The 15,723-nt window shown below is 40.7% G+C and overlaps 2 protein-coding genes across 2 annotated transcripts in view; one reads left to right on the top strand and one right to left on the bottom strand.

The window, feature by feature from the left end:
* Positions 1-588, top strand: part of ttc23 (tetratricopeptide repeat domain 23) — an 18,728-nt gene extending 18,140 nt beyond the window's left edge. Inside the window, exon 11 of the mRNA XM_021570677.2 lies at positions 130-588. Within this exon, the coding sequence (XP_021426352.2) occupies positions 130-250 (121 nt within the window). The 3' untranslated portion in view covers positions 251-588. The remainder of the gene's footprint in view (positions 1-129) is intronic.
* Positions 585-15,723, bottom strand: synm (synemin, intermediate filament protein). The gene is made up of 4 exons (XM_021570668.2): positions 14,814-15,723; positions 11,680-11,804; positions 9,770-9,825; positions 585-5,701 (listed from the first exon to the last, which is right to left on the bottom strand). Exons 1-4 carry the CDS (start codon positions 15,600-15,602, stop codon positions 3,597-3,599), a joined length of 3,075 nt encoding a protein of 1,024 aa, XP_021426343.2. The 5' UTR covers positions 15,603-15,723; the 3' UTR covers positions 585-3,596.

The raw sequence follows: 15,723 nt of genomic DNA, 5'->3' as shown, positions 1-15,723 counted from the left end.
TGTTGTGAGAGAAAGTAAAATAGTGACTTTAATGTGTTGGCAAAATGATAAAGGGCATTCCCTACACTGTCTGCCCTGTTAAATATATTAAACCCACATTGTCATTTACAGTAGTGTATGTTTTTCCAGGGCGCCCGAGGTTGCTGGGAGACAGAGGAGGGAGGGTAGCCTGAAAACAAGGCCTCCTTTCTGTGCAGTCCTACCTTCTTATAGCAAGGCAGGAGGAAACGCCAACATGTCGGACTCCTAACATGCCATCAGAGCTGAGCTGGATGAATGAGCCTTGGCCCTCTAAGAAAATAAAGCCTCTCCCTTTGTCGCAAGGAGAAATTCTATGAATTGGAAATGAACCAAGAAGACCCCTGGCAATCCTTTCTGTTTTCATTGTGCATTCTCTGAGAAATTAGTGTCAGGCTGTTGGCAGGACTACGCAGACAGAACTCCTCAGAATGAAGGGAAGGTTCTACAGCTCAGGAGAAGAGCTGCAGCGGAGGACTCTGTCCCTTCCCTGTCTCTCTGTGTGTACAACGAAGACGTTCAATGTTATGTTTATGTTGTATTAATAAAGACTCAAACTCAGGAAACACACTCAAGTAGTAATTTAATTGTTTTTGCAATATGAAGAGGTGTCCAAACAATGGTTGAAAACTCATTCTCACTAAATTCACCCATCTTTATTAAAAGAAGAATAAAGTAGGCTAATGCATGAAGCACTTACTTTCAATATGCGAACAACACCAATGAGTCATGAGGGTAGCACATCCCCTTTTTAAACATTCAAAATTGAGGCATGAAACGCTCTTTTGCACTGTAATGTGTACTGCACCAGTTTTGTGTTTAAACATGGCACATTGGGTAATTTGGAGATTTAATTTCACCTACAATGTTGCGTATCAAAAAGGACTGCCTTTTTGATAATGTTCTTAAACACAAAATGAACCTACAGTATGTAAGTGTTTTGGCCAAACGGGGTGTTTTATAAAAGTCTTTCACGCTATATTCACACACTAAAGAGATGTTTAAGGACTTGTACTGTGAAAGGCAAAACCCTTTTTCTAATGTATCTGGGCACTTAAGTACAACAACAAACCATTGTTTATAGCTAACATCTTTCAACTCTAAAGTGCTCTACTTTAGGTCATTTGCATTCAGCTTTGTCACAAAACAATTTGTAAAGCAATTATATTGTATTTCCACACTCTTTATGCTCTGTTATAACAAGACCGTGCCAAGTAAGCATAATGTGAAAGATCTGTGTTCGGTGTTTCTGCACTGGTGCAGAGAAGAACTCTAAAGCAGCTTATTGAGGAAGAAGACCGGGGTTGTGGGGTGAAGTCATATTGGAGGTGCTTTAGTTTTTCCACACGCACGCAGACACACACCACACACACACAGGCAGTGCTACTAAGCTGGTGCGCTGGTCCTAAAATAGCCACGGTGGTAACCACACTAACTCACCTCTGAGCCAAGGTGAATCCTGACACTGGTCACCAACACAACATGGCTCATGCCGAGGCAATTCATATGTACTGTGGTTTACTGAAATTAGATATACAGGTGTCATCTCAGACACGAACCATCTGCTTACCTCCTCATTCTCTCTAGCTCTCTGTGTCTCTCCTCATTCCTCAAGTTCTTTCCACCTAGTTTAAAGCCTCTGTCTGTCTTGCTACCACTGTCTCTACAAGCAGAGAAAAACACCTCTCTTTGGAATTCAAGATGGCCGGATTACTTCTCGCCGATCTAAAGCCATTTACAGATTAAAAGATCATGGTGAGGGAACCGGAAGGATAAACTATAAAAATTATTTTGAGGGACAATTATTTTAAACGTATTAGTAATGTCAAACATGCAAAGTGGTGATCAGAATCACTCGAACACCCCATTTGATTTGACAAATTGCAGTTAAAAAATGTTCTGTATTTCCAATTCAAATGATTCATAGAGGGTAGATTTCATTTGACAAGACATGATACACTTACTTTTATGCCCTATCATAAACACATTCCAATATATCCATCATAAGCACTGTATTGGATGATTCCACTTATTAACCACAGGAAGTCCCTCAGCAACAAACCACTAGCATGTGGTTCCAAATAACATGGCATTACAGGAAACAATAGGTATACGTTTTTTCTTCTAGCTACATACATGTTGAACCTGTTTTAAGACTGCAATCTTAACCATAACAATGAAGGATATACATGTATATAAGCATCATTCCATATTTGGTTAAAGTATCTCAGGCAAAAAAGAAGAGAGGCCTAAGCAGTGTAGTATAAGTTAGTACACAACTATATACACTCCCTACATATTTATTTGAATGGTGAAGCTACTTTTTTTAAATTTGGCTCTAAACTTCAGCATTTTGGATTTGAGATCAAATGTTTTATATGAGGTGACAGTAAAGAATGTCATCTTTTATTTGTGGGTATTTTCCTACATATTAGTCCCCCCATTTGAAGTTGTGATAAGTATTTGGAAAATGTAATTAATAGTGTATTAAATTCAGGCAAGTTTAGTATTTGGTCCCATCAAGCTTGTGACTACAAATTTGTTTAATGCATTTTGAAGTTTGTTTTGGTCATATTTTGGATTATGTTGTGCCTAATTGTAATTATTGGTACATAATGTATTGAGTCATTTTGGGGCCACTTTTACGGTAAAAAATAATATAATGTTTCTGAACAGCTCTACATTAATTTGGATGCTACCATGATTATGGATAATCATGAATGCATCTTCAATAATGATGAGTGAGAAAGTTAGAGGCATAAACATCGTACCCCCCCCAAAAAAGCATGTTTCACAATTCACGATTCATTCATGATTATCCAACATCCTGGTAGCATCCACATTCATGTAGAAGTGTTCAGAAACATATTGTATTCTTATTTACAATAAAAATGACAAAACATTATTTACCATCAATTTCTATTGGGCACAACATATAATCCGAAAAACTAACTGTAAATGCATCCAATAAGTTTGTAGAGTCACAAGCTTGATGTAGTCATTGCGTGCTAGGAAAATGGGACCAAATACTAAAGATTTGACTTCATTTAATACACTATAAGTTCATTTGTCCAATTACTTATGACACCTTCAAATGGGGGGACTAGATAAATGAGGTGCATTCATTTCTAAATGGTAAAACAGATATGTCAAATAAAATGTTATTAGTCACATGCGCCGAATACAACAGGTGTAGACCTTGCAGTGAAATGCTTCAATTAGCAGTGATATTCTGTACTGTCGCCTCATATAAAACATTTCATCTCAAATCCAAAATGCTGGAGTATAGAGCCACATTAATGTTTTAGCTTCACTGTATAAATAAATAAATAGAGGAGTGTATCTAGCAGGAAATTAATATAACATATTCTCAAAGGGAGGCAGAGCGCAATGTGAAAATGGGAAACCAATGCTATTTAACTTTTTGATATACAGGCAGTGGCTATAATTTGTATTCTTACCATGATTGTAGGCATCGCAATTTATGAATCGCAACTAATGACGTCACCTCACTGTTCGTTGCAACTGATTGTGTGGCTTAATATGGGGAGTAATGTAATACAATGATCTAATTTTAATCAGATCTCATCTTCATTAGATTCAAGATAGACTGTGGCAACTCTTTTCTCATGAGTGACCTTCAGTGGGGGATCCTGTCCTTGGCCGTTATTCACATCCATCTGGAAGGAAAAGGACTTCTCTGATGGCCCCAGCTTGATGTGCTTCTCAGTGACTTCAGTGGTGGACTCTCCTCCCTGTCCCTCACTGCTAGTCGCCCAGCCCATCTCCTTTGTGACCAGGGTGTATCCTCCCTCTGCTCCAAGGCCGGAGTTGGAGGAGCGTAGAGCCGCCATGATCTGCTCCTCAGATACATCATCCCCCTGCTCCTCCAGCAGCCCAGAGTCCTCCAGGGTTGTTGAGCTCTTGAGCTCTGCCACGATAGTCGTGGTTCCGTTATCGGAGGACTGGTGTACTTTCTTGATGTCCACAGATATGTTCTGAGGACTATCACTGCCGCCTCTTGTGAAGAGCGCCAACTCTTCTTTCAGGCTCCCTGACACTGTTCCTTGGAGCTGCTCTAGGGCTCCCCTCAGCTGCTCTTTGGGGTCCAGAGTTTCCTCTCTCAGGTATCCAAGCATCGACTCCTGTACTGTGGGGGAGACATGGATGGTCTCCTCTTCAATAATGCACTCAGGGAAACTCTCTCGCGCCAAGGAGTGGTCACCCTTTATGTACAGGCTGTCTGATGCAGGTCTGCAACTATCGCTTTCCTCAACAAACATTCTGTTCCTTGAAAGTCCCCCATCCTGGTAGTACCTTTCATCTGAAAGGTCGTCCACCACTCCGTAATGTCCATATGATGCAATACCACCACCCTCCTCAGGCTCTGACAGATTGGCATCAGGTGTAGAGACAAAATACTCTTGAGACTCTTGGTCGTGGCTGTAGTATGGAGATTCACTATCTCTGGAGTCTTCATGGACCTTCACAGATCTACCATTCCTGCCATAGTTTTCATCTGTCATGGAGGTTTTCATTACTTCATCAACACTCTCATGGTATTTGGTGCCGTGGGGGTCATTCTCTAATTCTTCAATCTGGAAGAACATTGAAGAGGGCTCGGAGAACTTGGGTGTGGACTTCTCCTCAAACTCGTACTCCTCGTCACTGTAACCCTCCACTGGTTCCTCAATGATCTCCACATTGACAGACTTGTTTTCCATGTCCTCTCCTCCATGCAACCCAAGGCTGAGCAGGTTCTGAATCATGTTTCCTGTTTCACTGCCCTTGATATCCTCCAGTGACACGTGTTTCACTCCCTTGCTGAGCAGTTGTTCCAGTGCAGAGTCCTCTGACATATCCAGCTCCTCCTGGACCTTGGACTCCAGGATAATCTGTGTCTTTGTTGACCCGTCCTCCTGCTCCGTTTTCTCCACATGGTAAGTGATTTTGGAGTCTGGAGAAGAGCTGCAGACCATTCGATCAAAACCAGCAGGTTTCATGACCTTATCAATAAGTTCTTCCATAGACACAGAGTCTAGGACCATCTCATCACTTGTTGTGGTACCTGCAACGCTGCCCTCTTTGGCATGCATCTTGACATTCTGAAGATGAAATACATCGCCTCTCACCTCTCTTTCAACTTGCCTCTCTACTTTCTTTTTGCTGTTTTCCTCCGTGTTTCTGCTCAGACTCATCATTGGTGGTGACACTATTCTCACTGATTTGATGTCAGCAGTGGGTGAGGCAATGGGACTGGACTTGTTTGCTGTGCCTGGAGAATGGCCGAGAGAATCCTTAGCCGAGTGTTGTGACACCTCTTTGATTCTCACACTCCTCTCCTCCACAACTTTTTTCTGAGCATCTACATTCTTCTTGTCGGTACTCTGGGCCACAGATTTAATAGTAGAGGATGAAGAGCTGGAGGATACAGACTGGGATTTAGTGAACGAGACCATGTCCCTTCTGGCTGCAGGACTCTGATTCCTATTGTAGCTGCTGCCTGTGACTGAGATAGGTATGACCCTGGAAGGACTGGTGCGACCATACTGAGATGGAACAGGTGATTTTCTCAAGCTTGAGGTTGGTTCCATGTATCTCACATCCAGATGCTTCCTTACATCCTGTCTGGCTGAGGTGGAAACTCTTGGTTTGTAGTGTTGTGGAGGCCTCATCTTAATATCTGAGGTAGAGAGTTAAGGACCAAATTAATATGATTATAAATCCTTTATATAAATACATTGGGAAATGTTTATCACTGCATATATATACACTGAGTATACAAAACATTAACAACACCTGCTCTTTCCATGACAAATAATGATCAGGTGAATCCAGGTGAAATCTATGATCCCTTATTGATGTCACCTGTTAAATCCACTTCAATCAGTGTAGATGAAGGGGAGGAGACAGGTTAAAGAAGGATTTTTAAGCCTTGAACATTTGAGACATGGATTGTGTATGTGTAACATTCAGAGAGTTAATGGGCGAAACAAAATATTTTAGTTCCTTTTGAATGGGGTATGGTAAGAACTGCAACGCTGCTGGGTTTTTCACACTCAACAGTTTCCTGTGTGTATCAAGAATGGTCCACCACCCAAAGGACCTCCAGCCAACATGGCACAACTGTGGGTTGCATTGTAGTCAACATGGGCCAGCATCCCTGTGGAATGCTTTCTCAACGGGCGTGGCTGAAATAGCCAAATCCACTAAATGTAATGGATGTCCACATACTATTGTATATATAGTATATATACAGTACATGTCAAAAGTTTGGACACACCTATTTCAAGGGTTTTCTTTATTTTTACTATTTTCTATATTGTAGAATAATAGTGAAGACATCAAAACTATGAAATAGCTCATATGGGATCATGCAGTAACCAAAAACGTGTTAAACAAATCAAAATATATTTTATATTTGAGATTCTTCAAAGTAGCCACCCTTTGCCTTGATGACAGCTTTCTTTATACACTCTTGGCTTTCTCTCAACCAGCTTCATGAGGTAGTCACCTGGAATGCATTTAAATTTACAAGTATGCCTTGTTAAAAGTTCATTTGTGGTATTTCTTTCCTTAAAATGCGTTTGAGCCAATCAGTTGTGTTGTGACAAGGCAGGGTTGGTATACAGAAGATAGCCCTAATAATAATATGGACTTGATCGTTTACCAAATAGGGCTATCTTCTGTATACCACCCCTAACTTGTCACAACACAACTGATTGGATCAAACGCATTAAGAAGGAAAGAAATACCACAAATTTACTAGGCACACTTGTTAATTGAAATGCATATCAGGTGACTACCTCATAAAGCTGGTTGAGAGAATGCCAAGAGTGTTCAAGGCATCATCAAGGCAAAGGGTGGCTACTTTGAAGAATCTAAAATCAAATATAATTTGATTTAACACTTTTTTTGTTACTACATAATTCCATATGTATTATTTCATAGTTTGATATCTTCACTATTATTCTACAATGTAGAAGATAGTAAAAATAAAGAAAAACCCTTGAATGAGTAGGTGTGTCCAAACTTTTAACTGGTACTGTATGTGTGTGTGTGTGTGTGTGTGTGTGTGTGTGTGTCCAAACTTTTAACTGGTACTGTATGACATGTGTGTGTGTCTGTGTGTATATATATATATATATATATATACTGAACAAAAATATAAACGCAACATGCAATAATTTTACTGACTTTACTGAGTTATAGTTCACATAAAGAAATCAGTCAATTGAAATAAATAAATTAGGCCCTAATCTATGGATATCACATGACTGGGCAGGGGCACAGCCATGGGTGGGCCTGGGAGGGCTTAGGCCCACCCACAGGGTATTTGGAAAGTATTCAGACCCCTTGAATTTTTTACGTAACAGCCTTATTCTAAAATAGATTGAATAGTTTTTTTCCCCCTCATCTATCTACACACAATACCCCATAATGACAAATCAAAAACAGTTTTTTAAAATTTATTTAGCACATTTATAAAAAATAACAAAGTGAAATATCACATTAACATCAGTATTCAGACCCTTTCCTCAAGACTTTGTTGAAGCACCTTTGGCAGTGATTACAGCCTTGAGTCTTCTTTGGTATGACGCTACAAGCTTGGCACACCTGTATTTGGGGAGATTCTCCCATTCTTCTCTGCAGATCCTCTCAAGTTCTGTCAGGTTGGATGGGGAGTGTAGTTATTTTGCACAGCTATTTTTAGGTCTCTCCAGGGATGTTCCATCGGGTTTAAGTCTGGGGCCTCATTTATAAAACAGACTTACGATCAATTTTGATCTTAAGTATGACTTACGCAGAAAACGATAAGTAGTATAGTAGTTATTTATAAAACCTTAATTTGACCTGGAAATTATGTTATCTCTATGCAAAGTCTAGACTTGACGTAAGTGATTTTCCTACTACTTATGTACGGCTATTATTTTTTCCCCTTGCAGTTTAAGGTCAGACCATTTATTTTTCACATCAGCCACAGTTCTGTCTTGCTGCCCCACCTCGTTCACTGCAGTGGCGACACACTCCCAAGCTACCTGCTTGGTTTTGTTTGTCAACCCACTATTTAGTCCACAGAATAATACTTTGTTGCCTGTCTTCAATCTCCTCTACCATCGCCGCGATCTCGTCTTCCAAAAAGTTTGCTTTTCTCTTTTGGTCCATGCCTATTACTGACTAAACCCTAATTTGTGCTAGCATTCTATGAGGGGAAATCGCTGATTGTAAGGCATTTTCAGGTGCTGTCAATTTTAAGTTAATTTGAGATTCATAGATCACAGTAAGTTACAAATGGGCTTCATAGAACCTGTGTAAGCAAGGTTTTTTATGCTCAGTATCTTTTATGAATCAAACGTAAGCACACCGTCGGAAATTATCTTATGACTAAGTTCAAGTATAAATCTAAGAACATTTTTATAAATGAGGCCCCTGGACTTTGGCTGGGCCACTCAAGGACATTCAGAGACTTGTCCCAACGCCACTCCTGCTTTGTAATGGCTGTGTGCTTAGGGTCGTTGTCCTGTTGGAAGGTGAACCTTCGCTCCTGTCTGAGGTCCTGAGCACTTTGGAGCAGGATCTCTCTGTACTTTACTCCGTTCATCTTTCCCTCGATTCTGACTAGTCTCCCAGTCCCTGCCGCTGAAAAACATCCCCATAGCATGATGCTGCCACCACCATGCTTTACTGTAGGGATTGTGCCAGGTTTGAGGTTTCCTCCAGACATGATGCTTGGCATTCACGCCAAAAAAGTTCAGAGAAGAGAATGTTGAAGAGAATGTTGTTTCTCATGGTCTGAGAGTCCTTTAGGTATCTTTTGGAAAACTCCAAGCGGGCTGTCATGTGCTTTTTACTGAGGAGTGGCTTCCGTCTGGCCACTCTGCCATAAAGGTCTGATTTAGTGGAGTGCTGCAGAGAGGGTTGTCCTTCTGGAAGGTTCTCCCATTTCCACAGAGGAACTCTGGAGCTCTGTCAGAGTGACCATCAGGTCACCTCCCTGACCAAGGTCCTTCTCCCCCGATTACTCAGTTTGGCCGAGCGGCCAAGCTCTAGGAAGAGTCTAGGTGGTTCCAAACTTCTTCCATTTAAGAATGATGGAGGCCACTGTGTTCTTGGGGACCTTCAATGCTGCAGAAATGTTTGGGTACCCTTTCCCAGATCTGATCTTGGACACAATCCTGTCTCTGAGCACGAAGGACAATTCCTTCAACCTGGCTTTGTTTTTGCTCGGACATGTACTGTCAAATGTGGGACTTTATATAGACAGGTGTGTGCCTTTCCAAATCATGTCCAATCAATTGAATTTACCACAGGTGGACACCAATTAAGTTGTAGAAACATGATCAATGGAAACAGGATGCACCTGAGCTCAATTTCGAGTCTCATATCAAAGGTTCTGAATACTAATGTCAATTACATATGTCTGTTTTTTATATTTTTTATTACATTTGCAAACCTTTCTAAAAACCTATTTTTCGCTTTGTCATTATGGGGAAATTATGAGGAAAATGTTTTATTTGATCCATTTTAGAATAACGCTGTAACAAAACAAAATGTGGAAAAAGTCAAGGGGTCTGAATACTTTCCAAATGCACTGTATATATAGTTAGGGTAATTGAGTAAAATAAAAATATTGCTACCAATAGGATGTCACCTACTGAAACATTTGAAACATGTACATTTACTCTCAAGTGTATAGTAACACAGATTTCCCAGCCAAAAGCGCGACTTATTTGAAAGTAATGTACAATACCTAGGACTCTTTCTCTTGACTGCAGTTGTTGCTGATGCTCTCCTTCAATAAGCGCCCTATAGAAAAACAAAAACAAAAGGGCATTAAAACCAAGGATAAATACATGGTAATGATATGATTGGATTTGCATTCTTAGAGCAATATTGCTTCTTCAAAATTAAGCACTGGTTTGTTTTCATACAATTACAATCGCCTCACAGGAGAATGTTGATCATCCTGCTCTGCCATCTCAAACCTCAAATGAAACACAGAGGTAAGCTACCAGACAATGAACACAGCCCATGGACCTGGCCATATACAGAAAAGAGCAGGTCAACAACAACACTTTACTACAACAGACCAAAAGACATTAACAACAAAGACACTATACCAGTAACGTTGACCAGCTCACACGCCTCGGCAAAGCATTGGCTCCACAAAACAAGTTTTGGAAAACAAAATCTACCATAGGATACTTTTCTGAAGCTATAACCCCTCTGAAAGTCCATGGTGTGCCTCACAAAAGGCTAACGTAAAAATAAACGGTTCAAAATACCGCTGTCTACTCTCTACTATAGATCCTAATGTGTTAACCTGCACGTACGCTAACATACATACCAGCTTTCCCACTACCTCTCCAAGGAAGACATTTCATTTCTTGCAAATATTGTAAACAAAGTGCAGATGTGTCACCCTAAGTAGGCCTACTACAAGAGAGCTCAATTCAGAGTCTCGGGAGACCAGGGAATTGTCTGCAAAAAGAGCCTTGAAATAAGCCCCAGACCAGGAGAAATGAAAAGAGACTCTGGAACAGACCCGAAAAGAGACCAGTGTTCGTATTACATTTCTGAAAGAACTCTGGACAATGGGTAAAAACAATATCATTAAATGTCATTGCTTTATATAAATAACCACGTGCATCGATCATAGTTATTCTGTGGGACTAAAGTAGTCTCTGTTATGATAATGTTGAAGTGTTCTTGAAGTGATCCACTGTGACCAATGGGAATTGTAGTGACATAGTAATAGTCTGGCATTGTCATTACAGGGCTCAACAGGTTGACATCTATCAAGTAATAACCACTTTTGAACACTTTTTTCTAACAGAGATATGATAAGCATATATTTCCTGTTCACCGAAAACCAAACTATAACAAATAAGCCAAAATATCCCTACAGATATCACAATGTTTTTTTTTACCTTTCTTTAACTAGGCAAGTCAGTTAAGAACTAATTCTTATTTTCAATGACGGCCTAGGAACTGCCTGTTCAGGGGCAGAACAACAGATTTATACCTTGTCAGCTCGGTTACAACGGTTACTAGTCCAACGCTCTAACCACTAGGCTACCCTGCCGCCCCAATGTGGATAGCATCAGGAGTTAATATAAGTAAAGGCTGTGTGGAGGAATGCTAAGTGCCCCTGCCAAATGGGAGGGCAGCAGAGCATTTGCTTTGCAGCTACAGTGAAGGGTGAAATCACTATAAATATATTCCAAGACCAACAACACTGCAGCATTGAAGGATCTGTGTTGGGCCTAACATGACAAAACTAGCATCAACAGGCAAAACAGTTGTATTATTATACATAAGGCTGCTTTGTAATTCCACGGTACTATTAAATTGCGATATTAAACATATTGTTTTTACACAAGCACTGTCATCTCACAGTTGATTAAAAAACACAATGTTGTATTCCTTAGAATCAGCATTTTCAGCCAGCTCCTCTGATTTCCCAAGATAGTAAAAAGGGGCTCTCCACAGGTCCTAACCCATGAGGCAGAATAAATGTCACAGTAAATATTTAACCATGCTTGGGTCACATGGGAAGTAAGGCTCCTATGGGTTGCATTACAGTCATTTCTACTACAAGTCTCCATAGTGGTCTCTATGGAACTCAGAAAGGCCTAACCAGAACATAAGAAGACCTACCTGTAGTAAGCCACCTCCATGCCCAGATCCATCTTGACCTGCAGGAGCTCCTGGTGGTCTCTGACCTTTTCTGCCATGGTGTTGGCCAACATTTCCCGCTCCCTCTCCAATTCATCAATAATCACCTGCAAAGAGACCATGGAACAGAATTGTGATCCTGTACATTCCCTTCTATCCTGTTCTAACATACTTCTATGAGACTACATTTACATTTATTTTGTTCATTGCAATATCAGGTACAGGGAATTAAGATAAGAGATGGTGCCCTGAGTATGAATATAAAGACATATTTCAGGTCACAAATTACTGTCCAGGTTTGTCCCTCTACAGTACCTATATGGTCATACATTGAACTACTTGTCAGTTTCAATAGTACTTGGTTCACCATCTGACCCTCCTTGTTTATTCCTAAGTAGGTAACCGATTCAATTGTATTGAGCGTGTTAGGGTGAACTTTAGCAGTGCTGTTGTGTTGTGCACCTGTTTCAAGGCCCTTGAGACACCTTCCCTAGAGAGAGCAATAGTAATGCCGTCTTTTTGTATGCACTAACGGGGGGCTAACTTCGCCATGGCTTGTCGGCCGAAGCCCATGGGGAAATTCATGGATTTTTTGTAGTTTTTTTAAAATAAATGCTGAAAAATAAGGTCTGTGGTAAACACAGGCTTAAGAGATCTAAAACACATTGCACCGAATGTGGATCTAGCGTTTGTTCAGCGTGCTGTGTTTTAGGGACCACCCGCTGTAGACATCTGACTGACACCATTTTTTCACACAATTCTACATGTAAAATTGGTGTGCACTCGGTTTGCAAATTACGTTCAGGGATGCTAAGTACTCTCGGCCAGCAAACGCTGTTGGTGTGTCTGAGCCTTATATGTTTTGTTCTAGTAGATCATCTTCATCAGCTAATGTCACTTTTTGTGAATTTTGAAGCATTTATGTAATCACAACTAGCACATAAAGGATTCATAATTCCTAAAGGTCATGTTAACTGACGCGCGCGAGCGAGGTTTGCAAAATAAATGTACACATTCATGTTACTCAATCATTGCACCCACACTGCTCACACGTGCCAACGAGCATCTGTGTAGCCAGGTGCTAAAATAGAACTTGGTTCTATTTGTGATGCTTAACATGCTACAAGTCCTTCCTCTCCCACCTCCTCATTGGTTTTTAGGAGCATTTACCCACGTGGGTGATTGAAAGACGAACTGAGGTCCACACTCCAGTCCAGTTGGTGGTGGTAATGCACCTTAAAATTGGTTGCCGACCGCCACATAAAGTCCAAAGAAGAAGAAGAAGCCTGAAGGAGGAGAGACTACTAGAAACTTACCCTTTTATCTGTTTATTAATTGTTGGAGTAGAGGACCTTGTGCATTTCAGGTAAAATAACAACCCAATGTTTATATTCCAGGACGAATTAGCTAGCAACAGCAAGCTAACTAGCTAAATTGCCATAAATGTTGACTTTTCAACCTGTCCCAAAATTAATATAGTTGGTTTAGAGTTTGTTTTGATATTTCAACCTGCGTGTCCTGATCGCGTCTGGTGTGGACAAAATCAACATGAACGAGCGCGAGTGGTGTGGTCAACATGTAAGCCTGTGTTAACCTCAAACCTTATTTTTGGCTTTTATCCCAAAACTCCATTCTTTTCCCATTAATTTCCCCCATAGGAATGGCTGAATGAACCAGATATAACTAATTTCAGTTTTTTAGGACTACAAGCTGGTGAGCTCTAGTTCACTGTTACCTCTCATTTAAAGGCGAAGGGGGATGGACTGGATGAATCATGGGTGATCCCTCTAACAGATCAGACGAATTAGTCAGCTCAACAACTGTCCCTTTAAGTCTAGTCTGACACTCACTGTCCTAGAGTGAAATATGGCATCCCATTGGATGAGTGTCAGGGTCAATTTCCAATTAATTTCTTGGGATTGCAACATCATTTTTAACAATTAGACTTGACTTAAGAGTTTTACGACAATATCATACATAACGTACCTTTAAATTCAATGCAGTTGACTTGCAAATGTGCATGGGAGAAAAATGATTGACCTGCTTGGTATAGCTCTATCATTAGTAGGCCACTAAGGATTAGTCTCTGCATCAGCTAATTGGTTTAAGTGGCTGATGCAATCCTTTTAGTCTGTCCTGAACACTGCACTGGTGCAGAATGCATTTTTCTCTGTGGTTATGAATGGAGTTTTGGGCAGTCCTTTTAATGGCATGGGCTATAAATCAAAGCTCCTGAGATTATTTTCTAGATTTATTTGCTTCAAAACCAGCGACTGCGTGTTGATATCATCTATAAAAGTGTGATCCCCAGTGGATGAATGAAGGCAGTGGGTGTGAAACAACAGAATGGCACTCCCCACTGTGGTCCAAACAGGCCTGTCAGGGAACATGCACTGAATGATAGTTTATATGCAGTAATTGTGCACATTTAGAATCACAAAGTAGTACCATGACCCTTCAAGTTGGATAGTGATACTTCTGAACCACAAGGAGGTGTGGCTCATGTATCAATTCCACAGCTCCTGCAGTAACCTTTGCCCCTCTTTTTAATTCCTGTGGGCCAATATGATTGGTGATTGAGGTGCACGAGCACCTGAGCAAGAGTGGCCTCTGCTGTTTCACTAAATTAATCAAGTATGCATATTTTGTGTAGTTTAACATAACTTTGAAAGCATACAGCATACTGTGAACATTATAAGTGAAGACATAGCTGATCAATTAGTTCAGTCATTTTAATTTAGATTTTTTTATTTAAATTTTGACATTACCAAACACTATAATTTATATAAAGACCCATCTGTCATCATAATAATTATGCATCATGATATAAAATATGATAATGAGCTATAAAAAAACACTGTGGATGTTGGGGTAGCTGCTCTTTCTCGTCAGATCGTGGGTGTGGCACCTAGAGGAGGAGGTGGTCAGCTCTCATGGAAAGGCTGGGCAATCTGTGCGCAGCACCCATCACGTTGAAGAAATACATTTTATGATCCATGAACAGATCCAAAAATAACACACGTATTGCATTTTTTTTAAACTCTTCTAAAAAAAACAGCATGAACGACAGAGAGTGATGTCTAAAGTAACATGGGTTGCAAACCCAATTTTCTCACCTGATACTTGGTGATGTCCCCGTGGAAGTTCTCCTGCATGTCTATGAGCTGTTCCTCCAGGTGTATTTGAATCTGACCGTGCGTGTCAGCCTCTTTGCGTAATTTGTCAAACTCTGCGGCATAATGTATCTTTTCCCTTTGGAGATCATGCAGCCTCATCTGGTCGGCTTTGATCGAGTCCTCCATTTCTTCGACCTTCCTTCGATACATTTCGAAGGTGTCCATCCATCCATCGGCCAGGCTGAGGGCGTACTGTTGCATATCTTCCATCGAGACTCCCGGAGGGCCATGATACATTTTGGTAACATTAGGTCGTGAATGGACCTGGTTCTGAAGCTTGGTCATTTCTTGTCTGTGCGCATCCTCAATAAATCTGCACTCGTTCTCAAGCTGGAACAGACGTTCCTCAAGTGCACCATTAGTCTGTTGAGCTTTTTGAAGCTGCTTTTCGCAACCTTTCATCTCTCCATCAATGTCTTTGCATACCACCTGCTCCTCACCACACATAGACTGTAACATCTGAAACTCTTGCCATAACTTCTCTCGTTCCATCTCGGCTCGGGACTTCTCGAAGGATAGTTGCCCCACCGTTCTCCTCAGGTCCCGCATTTCGGCCATACATTTGTTGTCCCATTCCACCGTTTTATCTTGTCTTCTCTTGTTTATTTCAGTTATCAGGATTGCATTTTCATGCTCCAACTGCTTCGTTCTTGACAGATACTGGCCCAGTCTGTTGTTGAGCTCCTGTAATTGATGTTTTTCGGCATCGAAGCTCCTGAATTGTAACATTTTGTCATTTACAAATTGTACACCTTTGCTTCTTTATATTTCTATACAGGGGAAATGTTGTACTGGTCTTATTTGCAGGTGCGTCTGTGAGCAGAGCTGTGATGCAACTATGTGATGAGGG

This window comes from Oncorhynchus mykiss, chromosome 2 (genome assembly GCF_013265735.2).
Source record: "Oncorhynchus mykiss isolate Arlee chromosome 2, USDA_OmykA_1.1, whole genome shotgun sequence".
NCBI classification, from domain to species: domain Eukaryota; kingdom Metazoa; phylum Chordata; class Actinopteri; order Salmoniformes; family Salmonidae; genus Oncorhynchus; species Oncorhynchus mykiss.
The sequence above is the reverse complement of the archived record's forward strand: the minus strand, read 5'-3'. Positions and strand labels throughout refer to the sequence as shown.